General features: G+C 41.3%; 1 protein-coding gene across 3 annotated transcripts in view; it reads right to left on the minus strand.

The window, feature by feature from the left end:
• Positions 1–19,989, minus strand: part of SLC4A5 (solute carrier family 4 member 5) — a 110,155-nt gene that overhangs the window by 85,606 nt on the left and 4,560 nt on the right. For 2 of the 3 annotated variants that reach the window (XM_043603726.1, XM_043603723.1), the window contains exons 2-3: positions 12,901–13,082; positions 474–554 (exon numbers count right to left, since the gene is read on the minus strand). In XM_043603726.1, the coding sequence (XP_043459661.1) occupies positions 474–554; positions 12,901–12,940 (121 nt within the window). In that variant the 5' untranslated portion in view covers positions 12,941–13,082. Of the gene's footprint in view, positions 1–473; positions 555–11,347; positions 11,471–12,900; positions 13,083–19,989 lie in introns of those variants that run through there. The other variant, XM_043603724.1, reaches the window with a different exon arrangement.

Genomic DNA, 19,989 nt, shown 5'->3' on the forward strand with positions numbered 1-19,989 from the left:
CTGGAACAGTGGTGGGGCAGTAGCCTGTCTGGTTGCCTCTTCATAAGCCCTGTGGTTGCTTTTCTGTAGAGTGTAGGAAGTAAGGGTCTTTGAGTCAGCATTTTAGAACAACAGATATCCCCACTCAACATCCTCTTGCACTGGTTTTAACTGAGCTGCCATTTTTAGAATCTATGAAATACTGGCATCTTGTATGGTTTGTACATCTTGTAAAATTAGGTAAGTTTAATTTTGTGTCAGGGGTGCTGTGCCCTAATCCATAGAAACAAAGTGCCAGTCTCCAGTGTTCGGTCTGACCATATGGTCCCTTTAAGACACAGTGAAGGCTGGTCCCATTAGATCCAGAGAAGACACCGTGGGTGGGTAAGGGAAAGGAACCAGCTCTCTAGATTCCCCTGCTGGAGGGGTGTTATAAGGATAAAGAAATTGTCAGACCTCCTAGGATTTGCATCAAGTTCTCAAGGTGACCTTACCTTCCTGATCCTGACATCTCCTCCTGTAGTTAGTAGGGTCCAGCTTCCCTACCCCAGCCTTCTCTTCTTCCACCTTCATAACTATAAAGTAAAAGATGAACACAGCCTCAAAATGTATGACACAAAAAGGTAGGATTTCAAGGAGAAATGGTCAAGTCCATTCATAAACAAATTGAAAAAGCTCAAATATCTATCTCTAACAAATAGAGAACACACCTCTTTTTCAAGTACAAATGGAACATTTAAAGAGAGCATATATGCTAGGTCACAGGGAAAGCCTTAGTAAATTTCAAAGAATCTGTATCATACTTCTACAGTAAGAATATATACATATACATATATATATATGTATATATATATACACACACACACACACACACACACATACATATATATACACATCTAAGCTTGGAAACTAAAAGTAATTTATAATCATGGGTTTAATAGGAAACCACAATGGAAATTATTAGATATTTAGAACTCACAATTACAACTACTAAATATTAAAACTTATGGGGTGCAACATACTTAGAGGAAACAAAGAAGGAAGGAGAGAAGAGAAAGAAAAAGGAGTGATGGAGGCAGGGAGGAAAAAACAAGGAAAAGAAATGTGATAAGCATTCAACTAAAGAACCTAGGGGAAAATAAAGAGAAAACCCAAAGAAAGTAGAAAAATATAAATATAAAACCAAAAAAATAATGAAATAGAAAACAAGATTAGAGATGGCTAATAAGTCCAAAGGCAATTATTTCAAAAGACTATTAAAATAGGCAAATTATATAAAAGTAATCATGAAGATAAATTTGTAAGTAAACAATATTAGGAATGAAAAAGAGATATAACTAAAAATATAGTGCAGAATTTAAAAATTAAAAGTGAATGTCACGAAAAACTATGCCAATACATTTTAACTTTGATAATAATAATAATTAACATTTCAGTGTGTCAGGAACTGTTTTAAATGCTTTGCATTTATGACTGCATGCATGACTTCATTGAGTCTTCTCAACAATCTTATAAGTAACATTATTTTTTAAAGTTTATTTATTTATTTTGAGAGAGAGAGAGAATCCCAAGCAGGCTGGTCACTGTCAGTGCAGAGCCCAACGTGGGGCTAGATCTCACAAACCATGAGATCATGACCTGAGCTGAAATCAAGAGTCACTTGAAATCAAGACACTTGAACAACTGAGCCACCCAGGCACCCCGGAGATAAGTAACATTATTATTCCCATTTTACAGATGAGAAAACTGAGGCACAGAGAGCTTAATTGACTGCCGAAACGGAGGAACAGATATTCAAACCCAGACAATCTTTCTCTGGAATTAAATCTCTTAGCCATGGGATTCCTAGGTGGCTCAGTTGGTTAAGTGACCAACTCTTGATTTTGGCTCAAGTCATGAACTCACAGTTCATGAGTTCAAGCCCCATATGGGGGGCTCTGTGCTGACAGCAAGGAGCCTTTTTGAGATTTTCTCTCTCACTCTCTGCCCCTCCCCTGCTCATGTGTGTGCTCCCTCTCTCTTTCTCAAAATAAATAAACTTTAAAAAAATAAGCTCTTAGCCACAAGGCTGATAAATGGATATTTTACTAGAAAAATAATAGAAATGATCAAAATTGACTTTAAAATAATTAGAAAACCTTGATTAACCAATAACCATTAACCGAAATGTTTATGGGAAAGGCATTACAGACAGCCTTTCCCATATCCCATAAATAATTATTGAAGCTGGATGATAGGTACAAAAGGATCATCATTTTTTTCTATTTTTGTTATGTCTGAAATTTTCTCTATAGTGAAAAGAAAAATAAATACCAGGATCAGATAGTTTTTAAAAAATGTTTTATCTGAACCTTCAAGAATTAGATAGTCTCTAACTGATACAAAATGGTTCTCAAAAGTAGAAAAAAATGAAATCAGAGGCAGTATAAACATCTGAAGACCAGGATACAAGGTAGGCCTAAAAGCAGGAGAGTTGGTTGTAAATCTTCATAAGGAGTCAATTAAACACTCAGATCTCTCTCTCCTAGGAGTTTCCTAGATGTCTCCCCCTCACCACCCCCTACCCCATTCCAGAATATGGAGGGGTTAAACCTGAAGGCCTTTGGATAACTAAGGGCATTGAGGCATGGGGACACGATTTAAGCAAAGGCAGTTAGCCACTCAGTCCTCTGCCTAGTTGGCTCCTAGAACACTAATGAAACTTACACCCTCCAGGTGGGAGACTGGAGGACTTACAGATCCTGACATTTTGGGGATCTCTAACAAATGGTGAGGGCTCACCATCTTGGGTTTATCATTCAATAATTCCAGCTTGTCAAACAGCTGCTTGGTAGCTCCACTCCAGAATGATGGCCAGCCAAGAATCACCAGAATGACAGAGACCAAAACAAACAGAAAAAGAGGAAGTCCAAGGAAACAGGAGCAAAGTAGACAGCCAAAGAAGTATTTAAAAAGCATACAATTCACATCTTCAAGTAGACTAGAAAAGACACTGTGTCCATGACAAAAAGAAAAGTAGAATGCTATAAAACCTGGAACTTTTAAAGAATAAGAAAGAACTCTTCAAAATTAAAGATACGTTAGAAGAAAATTTTCAGTAAAAGAGTTGGAACATAAAGGTGAAAGAAATATGTGAGATAATAGAACACAAATACAAATAATTTTTTAAGTAATAGGAAAAAGACAAGGAAATCAGAGGGTCAGTCCAGGTATCTAATATCAAGTTCTCAAAAGAGAGGTAAGAAAAAATAATAGAGGGGAAATTATCAAGGAAATGACATGAGATTTGAATTTCCTGGCTGAAAGAAATTGCTGAGAGCCCAGAAAAAGGAATTTAAAACAAAATCGACTCCAAGTCACATCACTGTGAAGTGTAAGAATATCACATATAAAAAGAAGACCTTTAAAACCTTCTGGAAGAAGAAAATAAGCCACCTACAAAGAATTAGACATGAGAACTGGCATCAGACATGGTGGAAGCTATTAGACAATAGAGTTATGCCTCCAAAAGTGAGAAAAAAGTTGTTAGTAGTATTCCAGTCCTAACCAAAATATCCAATGTGAAGGTATAAAAGGGGCATGTTTAGACAAGAAATGTCTTAAAATTTTACTTCTTATGCACTTCTTTTCAGGAAGCAATTGAAGGAAGAACTCCAGCAAGATGGAGGAACACCTAGGAAAGGAGTATGGCATATAGAAAATGGGATCCACCACAAAAGATGGGCACAGGAGGCCCCAGGAAGAAGCTGTGTAGCAGTCCAGAGAGCAATGGGTTCATCTTAGACCAGGCTCTGCACAGGCTGTGCAAGAAAAGCCTGGAACAATCATCTGGGTGTGTTTCACTGTTTTCAGAGGGTACCGAGATTCTATCAAGAATAAAGAGTCAAGCGGCAATTGGGTGGCTCAGTCAGTTAAGCATTGGACTCTAGATTTCGGCTCAGGTCATGATCTCATGGTTTGTAAACTCAAGCCTGCCTCAGGCTCCACACTGACAGCTGGAATACTGCTTAGGATTCTCACTCTCCTCTCTCTACCCCTCCCCTGCATGCATGTGCACACTCCCTCCCCCTCCGCCCTCCACCTCTCTCAAAATAAGCAAATAAAACTTTAAAAAAAAAGAAAAAAAGTCAATGGGGTGACTGGGTGGCTCAGTCACTTAAGCATCTGACTTGATTTTGGCTCAGGTCATGATCTCATGAACCATTCACGAGTTCAAGCCCTGCCTTGGGCTACACATTGATAGTGTGGAGACTACCTGAGATTCTCTCTCTCCCTCTCTCTCTCTGCCCCTCCCTCCCTCTCTCTCTCAAAATAAATAAACATTTAAAAAATGAATAAAGAGTTATGAAAGGAAAAATAATCACTAAACACTATGTAACTCAAATGTCAGAATATTTATACAGTCATAATAAAAATGAATATTAATTTAAGCAAAAACTATGATAGGTATTCCACCAATGTGCAGTATTATACTGCTTGCTGTTTGTGGCTGGTGTTCATTCTTAGTAGTCATGTATCCATTCTGATTGGTCAGTGTCAATACCATATGAGTTGTTAAATATTTTTAATACCTACATTGGAAGTAACTATTTGAAGAGATGAGGAGATTTCAGGGTAAAGAGAGGTTGTAAGACATAGAGGACATTGCTAACCTTTTGCCTGATGTCCATCCCCGGTTCTTCTCTGATTTTATTCAGGGCAGCAGTGCAGCTGACTAAAAACCATCACTTCCCCCAGATGCCCCTCAGCAATCTCTATCTAAAGAGATTTAGGAGAAAGAACCTAGGAAGATTCCCTTCCTGGATGAAGCCTCTGCAGAAGAAAGCCCCTTCATTTTTCCTTCTTCTTCCTTCCTGGAGAGCGTTGTGAGATTTAACAAATGGAGTTTTTCCCAGTTAAATATGAATTTTGTATACACAGTCAATAATTTTTAGTGTAAGTATAATATTTGGGCAAACTATTTTATCTGGCAAACCATTTCCCTCTATTTCTGGAGCATAGACATGATGCCTGGAAGTGCAGTAGCCATCTTGTCATCACGAGAATGAAGGCCACATGCTAATTATGGATACAAGGAGAAGAAGGATCTTGAATCCTTAATATCTTTGCTGAGCCATTCTATAGCACTGGACAGCCCACACTTGGGCTTCTTGATATGGGGAACAGTTAAACCACTTCCTGTTTAAATACTCTACTTTTCTGTTTCTCAAAACCACACCTGGGTCATAGGGCAAAAGACTCTGGGACAGTATTTACTGGGCATATAAGATTGGGTTCTGTTAGTAAGGAGAACAGAGAGAATGGGCACTGAGTGGTTGTATAACAGTGTCTGCTACACTTTCTAACATCCATCCTCTCCTTGTCTTGCCTATTTTTTTTTTCAGGTAGAGACACAGGGCTCTTCATTGCTGTAGACACCTTCCCCAACTCCAGGCATGAATTGTGATCTATATAAATTACTCATGGTGATCATATGGCCTTTGACCAGTAACTGATCTTAGGAGTAGTCATGTAATCCTATCAAGTGAGTGAGATTTAAATGAAAGTCCACTGGGTAGAGCTTGCAGAAAAGCTTTTATTTTCCTAATAAAAAGTAACAAACACCTCTGGAATGCACATTTGGCCAATTACCTCCCCCATTTTCCTGCATAGACCTCAGACATGGGACTTCTACATGAAGGAGCCCTCTTGCACCAATGATGTGATGGGTATGAGAGCAACGGCTCAGGCTGAGGCCAAAGCAGAAAGCTAGAGCAAATCTTCCTTCCTGATAATGTCACTGAGCTCCAGACCACTTATCTCTGGGCTTCCTATTACATGAAAAAAAAATCTACTTTGTATATTTAAATTGCTAGCCAAATTTTATGTTACTTTTAGCTAAAGACCTTCCTAACTGATACATAATGGAATACTATGGGGAGATCAAATGAATTAACTAGATCCTGTGTATTAACATTCATACATCTCAAAAACATAAGGAATTTTTTTTTTCAACGTTTATTTATTTTTGGGACAGAGAGAGACAGAGCATGAACGGGGGAGGGGCAGAGAGAGAGGGAGTCACAGAATCGGAAACAGGCTCCAGGCTCTGAGCCATCAGCCCAGAGCCCGACGCGGGGCTCGAACTCACGGACCGCGAGATCGTGACCTGGCCGAAGTCGGACGCTTAACCGACTGCGCCACCCAGGCGCCCCAAGGAATTTTTTTAAAAAGAAGTTGTAAAGAGATATAAACAAAATGACATTATTTATATAAAACTTGAAAAACATTGTTTTACATTTTACTGTTCATTGCTACACTGTAAGTAAAAGCATAAAATCATGCAGAGGAATGAGACACACTAACTTCCGGTTACTTCTGGGGAGAGGTAAGGTTTAATATTGATGTTTTAGCTGTATCTTTGATATTTTGGATAGCTATAGAGAGATATAAGGCAAATATGATAAAATGTGAACATCTGTTAATTCTGGACAGTGATATGTGAATGTCTTATGTTTACAAGTTTGAAATATTTTATTTAAAACTATTAAATGAGTTTTTTTAAAGAAATAAGAGAAATCCCCAACACTATATCATAACAATCTCAAATAAAATGGGCCAACTGAGAACCTTGCAGAAAGAATGACTAAAGAATATCACACCTTGATATGTTATTATGAAATTTTAGAACACCAGATGAATGTGAAGAAAAAAGAAATCCTAAAAACTTCTAGAGTAAAAGAAACAGGAACAGGTCACCTATAAATGAATAAAAATCAGACCATCAGAAGATTTCTTATCAGCAACTTGGATAACTGAAGATGATGGAGCAACGCATCCAAAATTCTGAGGGAGAATGGTTTCCAAACCTAGCATTCTCTGCTCAGCCAGTCAAGACAGAGTGTAGAAGACATTTTCAGACTCAGCAATGATTTCAGCAAGAAATCATTTTACTTTGGGGCGCCTGGGTGGCTCAGTCGGTTAAGCGGCCGACTTCGGCTCAGGTCACGATCTCACCATCCGTGAGTTTGAGCCCCGCGTCGGGCTCTGTGCTGACAGCTCAGAGCCTGGAGCCCGTTTCCGATTCTGTGTCTCCCTCTCTCTCTGCCCCTCCCCCATTCATGCTCTGTCTCTCTCTGTCTCAAAAATAAATAAAACTCTAAAAAAATTAAAAAAAAAGAAAACATTTTACTTCAGTCTCATAACTTCCTGGGAAGTTATTTAAGTATGTTACCACCAGGAACCAAGAAGGGGAAGACAATGGGATTCAGGAGAGGGGTCCAACCAGAAGAATAATGACAGCTGTGCCACAGCCCCAGTCAGTCCTCAGAAGAGCTAAAAATGAGGTTTCAGAAGGAGCCACTCAAGGAAAAGATGAAATACCAGAGTTTTGATACACTCCTTGAGAATCTGGAACAATTTAAGACAGCGACAAAGACAGAAAATGCCAAGAAAGGCAACTGGAAACACCAAGAAAAAATTAAAACCGCAAGAAATAAAATGTGATTATGGTATATGGTCATAGGAGTATAAACACTGATTTTTTAATTAACTAAAAACGATGATATATGTACATTGAGAGAATGAAGAAGAGATGGGTGTGGTATAAGATAATTAAATATTCACCTGTGGATGGCTACTATCCAACTCTGATAAATTGCAGGAGATACATATATATAAACCATATGTATAATTATTAGCGGGCGTAGTCAACAGAAAAAGCTAAAAGAATTCCAAGTGATCATCTTTGGGAAGTAGAACAGTGGAATGTGTAAGAAGCTGGAATGGAGTTTTTCTTGCTTTTTATTATAATCTCTTACATGTGTTACTTGATTTTTTAAATATGGGTATATATTATTTTTATTTTAAATATTTTAAGGCAAATAATTTAATATGGCATGTGTACTCCCCATTCATGCCATAATTGTATCCCCCTGAAAATCCATGGTTAAGTCCGTTTGCTCAAAGTGAATCATGTTTAAAATATTTAGGAGAACTATAAAACAAAGAATCTTTAAGAAAGTGGTTCACAGTAGTTCTCAAACTTAAGCATGTATCCGTCACCTGGAAGGCTGGTTAAAACCTAGATTTCTGGGCTCCACCCAGTGTTACTGATTCAGTGGATCTGGCGTGTAGACTAAAGGTTTGCATTTCCAACAAGTTGATGCTGAAGCTGCTGATCCAGGGGCCACACCTTGAGAAACACTGTTTAAAAAGACAACATATAACTCCCATTTATAGTTTCTATTAAACTGAATCACCATACACGGAGTTTGCTTCACATGAGCCTCACATACAGAACAAGATTACATCTTTGCATCCAAGCCGGGTATTGCGTACTGGTAAGCTTAGCATGGACGCACTGGTAGCTCCGATTGGTTGGTGATTTTTTGAGAATTTATATCTTCCTCGACCCTCATAGCATGAGGAGTAGAGAAGATGAGTAACAGATCCTCTCTCTTTAACAAATAGAACCTGCCTCCAAATCTTTTAGGTGGGAAGATTCCACCTTTCCCCAACCACAAACAGGAAAGGCCATGTGACCCAGCCAGGCCAATCAAATACTCCCCTTTCCCCCATCACAGAGAGATTGGTTGCATGCTGATCCCATGCCCAACGCTGGGCCAATCATAATTCTTCCCAGGACAGTTCCACTTGGTCCATCCAAAAACTAACTGTTTCTGGCTCTGGCTCTGGCTCTGGAGCTGGTGTTGTGAAGCTGACAAGCTTGGGTGCTACTATCTTGCTTGCCACATGGAGGAAAGCATCCAAGAAAAGTGGAGAAACAGTATCAGAAGTACTGATAACATTGTAACTCCCGGAGTCAGTGGATTTTGAACCGGCCTGACTAATACAAATGAAAGAGGCTTTTCCAGCATGGTTTAAAAACATATTCTTTCATATTTGAAGTACTACGGAGTCTCAGATTGGAAACCAAACAAAAGTGAATGCAAAATGGCAATACGGATGTGAGCAGGTGAAAACTTTACACAACTATGGAAGCATGGAGATGTAATGTAGTTCATATTCAAGTAGATGCACATCTCCCAGCTCTGCACTAGTTGAGACCATTCTTTCCCCACCTCCTCTGTGCTGGTTCCTACCTCCTCACAACTTGAGAGAAGCTCCCTTCCAGGAGTATGCAGAAGTAGGAGGAGAACCCAGGCTGCCCCTGATCATCTTCAAAGGGAACCATTCATTTGAAACAAATCAGGCAGCATGTTGGCCACATGCAAAGTGTTTAAATAAACTACTACTCTAATCAGCAGCAGCAATGGCTCACCAGAAAAATTTCCAAAAGTGACCTAACTCTTGAAACAGAATTTCTATCTCCACATTTTATATAATCCATATTAATTGAATGCTTTCATAATCTCATTTAATCCAGACTAAAATTCAGTGAGGTGTATAATTTTCACCCTCATTTTACAGATAAAGAAATGGAGATTCAGAGAATTAAGTAATTTTTTTCCTGTGTCACAGGGCCAGGCATGGTAGAGCTATAATTGAAATTCACTTCTCTTTGATTCCCCAACCCAAGGAAGGAAGGAAGGCAGGGAAAGAGAAAGGGAGGGAGAAAATGGAGGGAGAGAGGGGGTAGGAGAGGAAAGAAAGAAGTGAAGACATGAGAGATAGGGGAGTCTGGAAGAGGCCATCAACTTCTGAGTTCTAGGCCTTTCCAGATGTCTAGCTGAATTCCCATCTGCAAGACCTCCCAAAGGCCTTATAATAAACCCTTCTTTTCTCTTCAGCTAGCTTCAGTCCATTTGAGTTATTTACATCCCTAGAATATTAACCAGTACAACCGGCCACTGCAATATGTTGCCAAAGGAATTGTGTTAGTTACACACCAGCCCCTGGCACATCGCAAATGAAAGAACTTGTAGCAGCAGTTTTTCCTACACCAGCCCCTCCACTGGGTAACATGACTCACTCATCATTATTCTCCCATCCATCTTTAGAGCCTGGGGTGAGTATGGCTTTACAGTGAGGAATCAGACCAAATTCTCTTTCCCACTTTACTGCCCCTGCCACCAGCCTGGAATCCCATATTGGATCCCTGAGAATGCAAACCCTACTGACAAAATCAATGTCCTAAGCCTGCAAGGCTAAGCACCAGAGTGCAACACCAGGAAACAGAAATCAGAGTCCCTCCCCAAGCAGACTTATTATCCAGAGCAGCAAGGAGGTGGTGATACAGCCAACCTCATGGGTATGCAATACATTTTGACTATCAAAACTCTGGTAATTGAATCACCTGACATTTAACACTGCCACCTCTCCGAACCCCCTAACCCTGTCCACAGAGGCACGTCAATTCAACTCAACAAATCCTCTTTGTTCCAGGTATTTGTTCTAGACACTGAAAACAAACAGAACAAAATAGTTTCTTAGGGAAGAGGGGCAAAATACAGCAATAAATCCTCAAGATTAGACATCCATATCTCGGGGCGGGAGGAACTAATTAGAAAAAGGACTGGGTCACATTTACCAGTCAGTCTTTTGGGAGTTTTTCCTACCATCCCATCTTTTAAACCATTTGACCTAATTATATCTAAGAACAGGGGCCAGTCCAACATCCATAACCAGTGAACTCTTCTGATAGTCCAAAGAGTTGCAAAAAAAGGACCTCCCCGAGGGCTCATCTGAGATTATTTTGTGAACTGAATTGACAAGAATGACACAGGGTCATGCTGGGCTTTAAAAACTAAGCTTAGAAGCTAGAGAAAGGCCACCTTCCCAACCGGTAGCTTATTCATTGCCTCTGGGCCCTGCAGACCTCACCCATGAATGCCCCAGAAGAGGAAGGGAAAACAAGCAAAGTATCCCCAAGATAACCACTAGCAACAAGACCAGGTACAGTTTCCAAACCAAACAACAGAAATGTGTAATGAAAGAGGCTAGCCATTATTTACTTTCTATCCTGAGAGGTTATATCAACAGATATAATCTATTTTCCCATAGCTTTCTGGGGAAGAAGTGGGTCTCAGGCTTTTTGCTTACTTCATAAAAATTTCAGCCAATCTTGTAAATTTGGCAAAGGCAACAGAAATTTGCATTGCCTAGAAGAAAAAGATTCCCAGTTCCATCAGATGAGAACAACAATGAACTAAGTCACCATGGTGTGAAGAGAGAGTGACTCTTCATGTCATTTTGGTTAATTTGGAGTGAAATCAAGGCACCAGGGTGACTAATACAGTATATTTTTTTAAAGAAAAGGCAAATATACAATGCTCATTTGGATGATTTATTCAGCTTTCATGGTATTCTCTGTCTCAGTGTGTGTGAAGCTCACTCTCAAATACTCTATGTTCATATTATAAAGCATATTTTCCCTTATCTGCATAGTCTTGTCTACTATCTCTGAAACTCCAAGCTGCAAACTTACCTTCACGATCTTAGCACTGGAAACCAGGATCCAAATCTCAGGAAGACCAGAGTCACTTGCTCTGTTGCTGTTAGGTGGCAAGAGGGACGCTCTGTGATTTCCAGGCTGCACAGTATTTGGGGCATTGGAGATTGACTTGTGGGGCTCAGTGGCGGTCAGCCATGTGACCAGGGTGGGGGAAGGGACACTCCTGCAGGGGAAGGGACTGATGCCTGCTTAGCTGACATACCAGGGTCGTGCAGAGTCTAAACAGAGCTGGCCATAATCATAGGCGGACAACTTTGCTCTAAATTTCTTCTTGGATTTTAACTTAGTGATCCTCTTAAGGCAGTGTTGTGTTTCAGCGCTGGTTTTTAAATACTTGTTTATCTCCCTACATGATTTCTATACACATGTCCTTTTTGGATTCTGTCTCAGAGGGATGTTAGAACTGGAAGAGAATTTACAGGTGATCTAGCCACCCCCACCCCATCCCCACCCCTACCCAGGGCCACCCATTGCACAGATCGGTGGCAGCACTTCCTGGAGCCTGCAGAGGCCTGGGTTTGTATTACATACTGGTTTTGTATTACATACTGGGCGGACCCCAGCTGGCTGGCACCAAATTACAGCTTACTTGAATATCTTCAGCCTTTAGGTCATTAGAGCTTTGAGGACTACTGAGATGCCAGTAATGAATCTTATCACATTGCAGGTGCCTAAATCTCTAGCTATCAGATTAGGGCATGACAAAAAACTGTGGCAGTTTATACTTGTGGTCAAAGTGTTTAAATGTGTGTAGTTATGTTTATGTATCTCTATCACAATCTTCTTAAAACACTCCAAGATGATATTTTTGGAGGGACTGGGGACATCAAAAGCTGAAGAGATATTTGATCTCAAAGACCCTGAAGACATCTCAAGACCACAGCCATGTGGGTAGCCTTCTAGCTCACCTCTGCCTCGCCACCCAAGTGGTCTGTGCTGGCTTCCTGCTAACCAAAAAGGGGATGGTAGTAATGATGGTGGAAATGGTAAAGAGAGAAATGGTAGGTGGAATGGTAGAATTGGCAGTATGGTAGTTGGGCATAAATGGAGGTGGTGGCGGCGAGGATGGAGATGATGAGATGCCCATGGAGGTCGTAGAGGTGTAGATGGAGGTGATGAGGGGTAGATGGAGGTGGTGGAGGGAGTGGTGGTGATGGAGAAAGGGGCAAGAAGGCTTCTGAATGATAGAGCAGGAGATTCTTGTTACTGACTATTATGTGGAGGACGCTGGATGAAGCGGACCTTCTGCAATTACAAGCGTGAAATGGTAAGGCCTTGGCATGAGAAGTCTGAAGAACCTCCTTCTGTCCCCAAAGCTGTGTAGTCTTAAGATAATCACCTCACCTCTCTGGGCTCCAGTTTTCTCGAAGCCGAGTTTGCACTTAAGACATGATATCTTGTTAGGGGAACCCCTCCATCTCCCTCTAAGCCCCGTACCCTTCCTTATAAAGTAGTAGCTTCTGTCCTTTCCGAAGTCTTGCTAAGGGTCCTTTTCACTTACCTCTCTGCCTCCTACTCACTCTTACCTAGAGGCGGCGATTGGGAGAATGAATGGGTTTGTGCCATGACTCAGAGCCTTCTGAGAACTGCCTGCTTCAGAGCAAGTCCAGGCTGTGCTCCTCTCCTCCTCTCTTCACAGGAAACCTCCAGTGCAGATTCTCACTGTGTAGGTAGGGAGTCTTCCAGTGCTGGGTAGACAGGTTTAATTCTGGGGGGAAAATTGGGAAGTGTGACTGTGGTTGTACATTCTAAACCAAATTCTCTAATCAGCTTTACTTGTTACAAAGTTATTTTGATTTGTACCTATGTGACTTCTATATCTTATTTCTCATTTGATGCCAAGCATAGAGGGAAAGATTGTAAACAAGTATCATTCTCAAATTCCAATGCTTATGAAGTAATGAAAGAGCCTCCATGGAGCTGATTGGACTAAAGAGTCCCTAAATTTCCTTCAAGCTCTATCATCCTGTGATTCTACAAGCCTGTCTCTGAAGCAGAACAAATATTCGTGAGGCTGGGCGGAAGATTGAGACTCTTAGCGGACAGCTCCAATCTCCGCCTCTCTTCCTTTCTGCTTTTCAACCTGATGAAGACCTCTAGTCTCCACACATCTTCCTCTTCTCCCCTTCCACCAGCTGTGCATGGCTTCATTTACCCCCACTCTGACCTGGACCCCAAGATGAATGACTTCACTCTTACTTCATTGATATCCAAAATCTCTTGTTCCTGTCCTGCCAATCTTTTGGTCTTTGTCAACCCACCTGCTACCCTTCTTCTCCTGCACTGAGCTCTCTTTTATCTTTGGAGAAAGCCTGTCTTCAGGGAGAGAGAACAGAGCCAAGACACAGAGTGGTAGAAGTGTGTGTGTGTGTGTGTGTGTGTGTGTGTGTGTGTGACAGACAGAGAGAGAGAGAGACAGAGAGACAGAAAGAGACAGAGAGAGAGACACTAAGGAGACCAAATGGAGAGAGAGAGAGAGAGAGAGAGAGAGAGAGACCTAGTCCAGTGGTACCTATAGCCATCTGGACCCCTGCCCTTCCCCATGGTTCAGTTTTGCGAGTGAAAAATGTTGAAAGAAGATCTGGCCATCCCATTTCTCTCCTCTTCCTTACCTCTGGCCTCTGCCAAGAGGACTGGTTTGCCCAGCTGGCATTAAGCATTGAGACAAATGCTTGAGGGTTTTCAGTCCTCCCTCACCACCAGAGAGGTAACAGCTGAGACCCATGCATTGGCTTAGGAGAAAGGGAAGAGATTGGACCCAGTGGGTTCTTAGTCAGAGGTGTCCCATCACCCCCGGGAACATTTGGCAATGTCTGGAGACATTTCTGGTTGTAACATAACACTGGGATGAGAGCTCTACTGGCCTCTAGTGGGTACAGGCAAGGGATGCTGCTAACATCCTACAATGTACAAGACACCTCCACAACAAACAATGAGCTGGCCCAAACTGTCAATAGTGCCAAGGTTGAGAAATCCTGGATTAGACTGTTCAGCCCCCTCTGGTTCTAGAAACCAGGATGCCTGTGACCCAGGCCAAAAGAACACTTCACATGGCCATCTCAATCACCAGGATGCTTATGAGGGAGGGAGGAGGGGCAAAGATTCTTAGTAATTTGCAGCTTTTGACCTCTGGGTCTCCCTTTCCTTTAGAAACCCAGCAGACAGGGGTGGTTAATTTAGAGGGAAAGATTCCCTTCCACCTTCTGGCTATATGCCATCTGAACCCTACCTGGGTTTCACATATAGTAGGGTGTAGGCAGGTTTGACATAGGGTGCTGGCATAGGGGGTGAAGTCTCATGAAGGAAAAGCGAGCTTCCTACCCTTGTGTTGGTGGGAGTAAGGAGTTATTTGGGGACCCACAAGAGGCTTTCCACAAGCTGGGCAAGCCTCATGCCAGTATGTGAGATTTTTTCTCTCAGATTGTTTGTGTGAAGCTTTGGTGGGTGGTACAAGACTGGCTGCCCCAGATTCTTGTCCACTTTAGCTGCTTTTGAACTGTATCCAGGGTGAGGAGGGAACATACTGTGGGATGTCAATACTGTAGTCAGGAAGGCAAAAAAAAAAAAAAAAAAGATGAGAGATAGCTTACAGGGAAGCTGAGAAGCCTGAGGAAGCCAGGCTCAGGCTATACAATGGATGGGTTCTCTCCCTACTTCATCTCCATCTACCTCCCATCACTGCTGTGGCCTTGGCCAGCAACAGCACAGACCTCAGCTCACTCTGCACCAAACACACTGCACATCCTGCTGTTCCTCTAACATCCTAAGCTCATTCCCACCTCAGGACCTTTGCATTTACTGTTTCCCCAACCTTCAGCTCTCTCGTGTATTCAGCTTTCTGGTCAAATGTTATCTACCCAGGAAGGTCCTTCCTGACCAGCCTATCTAAAACACCCCTTTCTTTAACTCTGCCTTATTGGTCCATATGGAATTTCTATCCAAAACCACATTATATGTTTGTTTATTCATTCATTATTGTCTATCCTCTAACATGGCAGGGACTTTGTCTTGTTCACTGAGGCATCCCTGACACCCATAATAGCTTATAGATGGTTGGTTCAAATCCTGGCTCCACAAACTATGGGATGTTGAGCAAGTTGCCTATCTTTTTTTCCCTTCAATTTCCTCAACTGAAAAATGGAAATATTAATTGTATCTACCTCAGTGGTTGTTATGAGAACTGACTGAATATATATATATATATATATATATATATATATATATATATATATATATATATAAAATCTTAGGTCAGTGTCTGGCCCACAGAACATACTTAGTATCAACCAGTAATAATTAGTACATTTCCAGGAAGTTCACAATATGCCTATTCTGAGGAGGTGGGGAGTGGTATTCCTGGCCATTTGCAGGAACGGAGGGAGCAGTTATTGTTACTTCCCTGGGAACCAAAATCCCTCTGCAGGCCAGGAACCTCTGCATCTGCTCTCTGCTGCCCTCTGAAGGCTCTGGGTGAAGGCTGGCCAAAGAGGACTGTTAGGGACTCCACAGATGACTTACTCACCATAGAAAAATGAGCAATCCCTTTTCTCAAGCAAGCCACACTCCCAAGGTGGCAAGCTTGGCCCTTGACAAAGCTGCCGTGGGAGCCATCCTTTGACAAACTCAATTAGGAATCACTGAGGCCACAGAGGAAAGGCAGGTACCTGGGAATTCATCCCTCAGACTCCAGGAGAGACCCAGAACAAAACCACTTCTCCCTTCCCCCAGGCTGTACTTCTGGAGACAGAGGACAGTGATCTGTCAGCCAACCTAAGCCCCCATGGAAAGCGGTTCCTCAGCCTGTGCCTCATTCCCTGTCGGACTGTGTGTCACCATGTGGGTCAAGTGGCCTTCATGTTGTCAGCCTAAAATGAGAGGGAAAGCCACTCCTCTCAGGGCCCCTGGGGGGTGATTCATTAACAAGAATCTGGGCACACCCATACTGTCTGATGGAAAGATTTCATTTTCAATAGTGACAAAACTCCTAAAACATCTAGAAATAAACTTGCCTAGAAATGCATGTCTTATAGGAGAATGCATGATAAAATTTTGCTAAGAAACATAAAATAAGGTAACATATTTCAGAATGGGAAAACCGAATAGGGCAAACATGTTAAATATTCATAAATTTATATACATTTTTAAAAAATGTTTATTTATTTCTTTTGAGAGAGGGAGTGAATGCAAGCAAGGGAGGGGCAGAGAGACAGAGAGAGAGAGAGAGAGAGAGAGAGAGAATCCCAAGCAGGTTCCATGCTGTCAGTGCAGAGCCTGATGTGAGACTCAATCTCATGAACCGAACTGTGAAATTATGACCTGAGCCAAAATCAGAAGTCAGACCCTTAACCAACTGAGCCACACAGGTGCTCCAAATTTATATATCTTTTAAATACAATTCCAAGGGCATTTTGGATGAAAACAACCAAAAAATCATGGTTAAAACATTAGCTTAGATTATTAAGCTTTTACTATGTGCCAGGATTTGGGCTGAGAACTTTACAAAATTACCTCAGTTAATCCTCCAATAACCCTATGTGATCATTACTGTTTATGAAAGAAAGGGTTGGGCAGTGGTTAACAGCAGGAGATCACATGACTTTGGGCAGGATAGTTATAACCCTGAGATTTGGTTTCCTCATCTGTAAAATGGGAATAACAGTATGTATCTCATGAATTTAGGCTTAGGATCAAATGAAGTAATTTGGAACAGTGCCTGTCAAGTGCTAAGCACTTAATTAACATGAACTACTGTTACCCTCATTTACAGATAAGGAAATTTAAGCTCTGAGAGGATAAAGTAATTTGTCTGAGTTTACACAGCCAGTAAATGGCTAAACTGGCCTGGGGGACGGGTTTAGGACTAGATGGGACAAGGACAGATGACATCAATTGTAGGGGCCTAAGTAGTTCCCTCAGAGTCCAGCACCCCACCCCATTCCAACCCCAAAAGGGAAACTGGAACCAACAGAAATTTAAGTGTCAGCACCTTTTTTTAAATGGGGGCTCAAGATATATGCGAAGAATGTTAGAAAATAAACTGTGTCTAATACACTTCAGTTTAGGGGCTGAAACTGATATTACAAAGGATAGATTTGGAGAAATGTGCTATTAAAAATGTTTTCAATTTGGAGGAGAATCTTGGGCAGTGGACAAAGCCAGCAATGTATTCATTTGTTGGACTCAGCACATTCATCTCTGCCCTGAAATTAAATGTGATTGTCCTTAAAACTAGGGTTGAAACTTGCATCCCAATTTGCCTTGGACAGTCACCATCTGCCCACTTGTCTTGGCTTCATTGTTAGCAGTGCCCCCCTTTCATTCTCAAAAAGGATTCCGGTTTGGGCAATCAGTTACGTGGTTACTCTGTTAAGATTTTAAAATTCAAGCAATCCTGTGGATGAGCAACTGTCAGCTAGGTGATGTGAAACAGAAAAGACTTCCAGGCTGGAGGGACTAGAGGCCAGTGGGCAATAAAGTGAAGCTCCAGAGGGGCAGAGAATCTCACCTGGATGCGAAAGGAAGGGGCAGATGATGCCTCACAAGAGGAGTCTTGGTGAGGTCGTAGGTCAGGTACTGTGTGGAGTTAAGAGGACACTGGTGGGATTGGAGTGGATGTTGGAACTTAGTATTTCAGACACGAAACAGCTCAGGGTAACAGCATGGCCCACGTTATGTCCATAGGAGGAGACAAGAAATGGAACCCAGATTGCATTTAGGGATAGGAACTGGGCAGCTAGTAAGAGACTTGTAAGGAGGGTTGTCTACTCTATACCATTTTACTCCTATTAAATTTTGAACCTTGTGATTATATTATATAATATTGTGATTATAATATATTCTTGTGATTATATAATAATTATTGTGATTATATAATATAATCTTGTGATTATAATATTGTGATTATACCTATTCAGAAAAATATAGAGGGAAATGGAAATTTTAAGGAACCCAGGCTACCTTGCCCACAGATTCTTCTAGATAAACTGTGGAATCACTTGTCAAGATTTTTTTTAAGTCTATTTACTTAGAGAGAGAGAGAGAGAGAGAGAGGGAGAAGAGAGGGAGAATCCCAAGAAGGCTCTGCACTGACAGCACAGAGTCTGATGTGTGGCTCAAACTCATGAATTAACTGTGAGATCATGACCTGAGCCAAAGTCCAGTGCTTAACTGACTGAACCACCCAAGTGGCTCCATTTTGTCAAGTTTTTAAAACCTCATTTATAAAACAAGTGGTCTTTAAACATTTGAAAGGATGCTCAACCTTATTTTTTAAAAAAGAAGCAAACTAGAGTGGCAGTCACAGTGAAATACCATTTTTTTACCTTTTGGATCTGCAAATATTAAAAGGTTTCACAACTGCAATAGTGGAAGGAGATGGGCCCTCTTCCACACAATGGCTGGTGATTCTGCAGTTAGGCACAGGCTCTCTGAAGCCACCTTGGCAATATTTATAAAACTTTAAAATGTACATACCTTTGGGGAGCAGCAACTCTTTGTCTAGAAATTTATCTTACGGATATAGTCCCACCAGTGGGTAAAGACATATGTGTACTTTGAAGCAGTTACCCACCTTTCTGCATTTATGTCAGAGGATTACCACGGGGATTAAATGATATAATATATGGAAAGGATTTTAAAGAGGGCCTGGTACATTGTAAATGCTCAGTAAATTCTGGCTGTTATTATTACAGCATTGTTTGTGGCAGCAAAGCACTGGAAACAACCTAAATATACATCAATAGGAGACTGATTAAAAAAAAAAAAAAAGTTTTGTGCATGGAAAACCACGAAGCTTTTAAATAGAGTGCATACTAATGGAGCACCTGGGTAGCTCCGTTGATTAAGCATCAGACTCTTGATTTTGACTCAGGTCATGATCTCACAGTTGTGAGATTGAGCCCCATGTCGAGCCCTGCATCAAGCCCCACTTTGCGTGCGCCGTCTGCTTAAGATTCTCTCTCTCTCCCTCTGCCCCTCTCCCTTCGTTATGTGCGCTCTCTCTTTCTCAAAAAAATAGAGTGAATACTCTTTAAACATTGCTATGAAATGATCTTTTAGAAATATTATTGTTAGGTAGGGGGGATAAAGCAAGGTTTAGAAGGGTGCTTATGGTTTACCACCATTTTTGTGTGGGGCAGGCATGCCTATGGCTGCAAAAGTCTCTCCAGGGAAGAATTCACAAGAACCTGGGTTCAGTGAAGATTCCTGGGAGCAGAACTGGGAGGCAGGTGCTCAGGGGCCACTGTACAACCACTTGTACCTTTTATATTGTCCACCATAGGGATGTATTTTCTATTAAAAAACAAATAAATTCCATTTCTGGATAAAGAGTTGAAAGCAGGGACTCAAACAGGTGCTAGTACTCTACTCTAACATTCATTACTCACAATAGGCAAAAGGTAGAAACAACCCAAATGTTCATCTATAGATGAATAGAAAAATAAAATGTGGCATATCCATACAATATAATATTATTTAGCCTTTAAAAGGAAGGAGGGGTGCCTGGCTGGCTTAGTTGGTGGAGCATGTGACTCTTGATCTCAGGGTTGTAAGCTCGTGCCTCATGTTGGGTGTTGAAATTATGTAAAAATAAAATCTTCAAAAAAATTTTTTAA

This window comes from Prionailurus bengalensis, chromosome A3 (assembly GCF_016509475.1).
Source record: "Prionailurus bengalensis isolate Pbe53 chromosome A3, Fcat_Pben_1.1_paternal_pri, whole genome shotgun sequence".
Taxonomy (NCBI): Eukaryota; Metazoa; Chordata; class Mammalia; order Carnivora; family Felidae; genus Prionailurus; species Prionailurus bengalensis.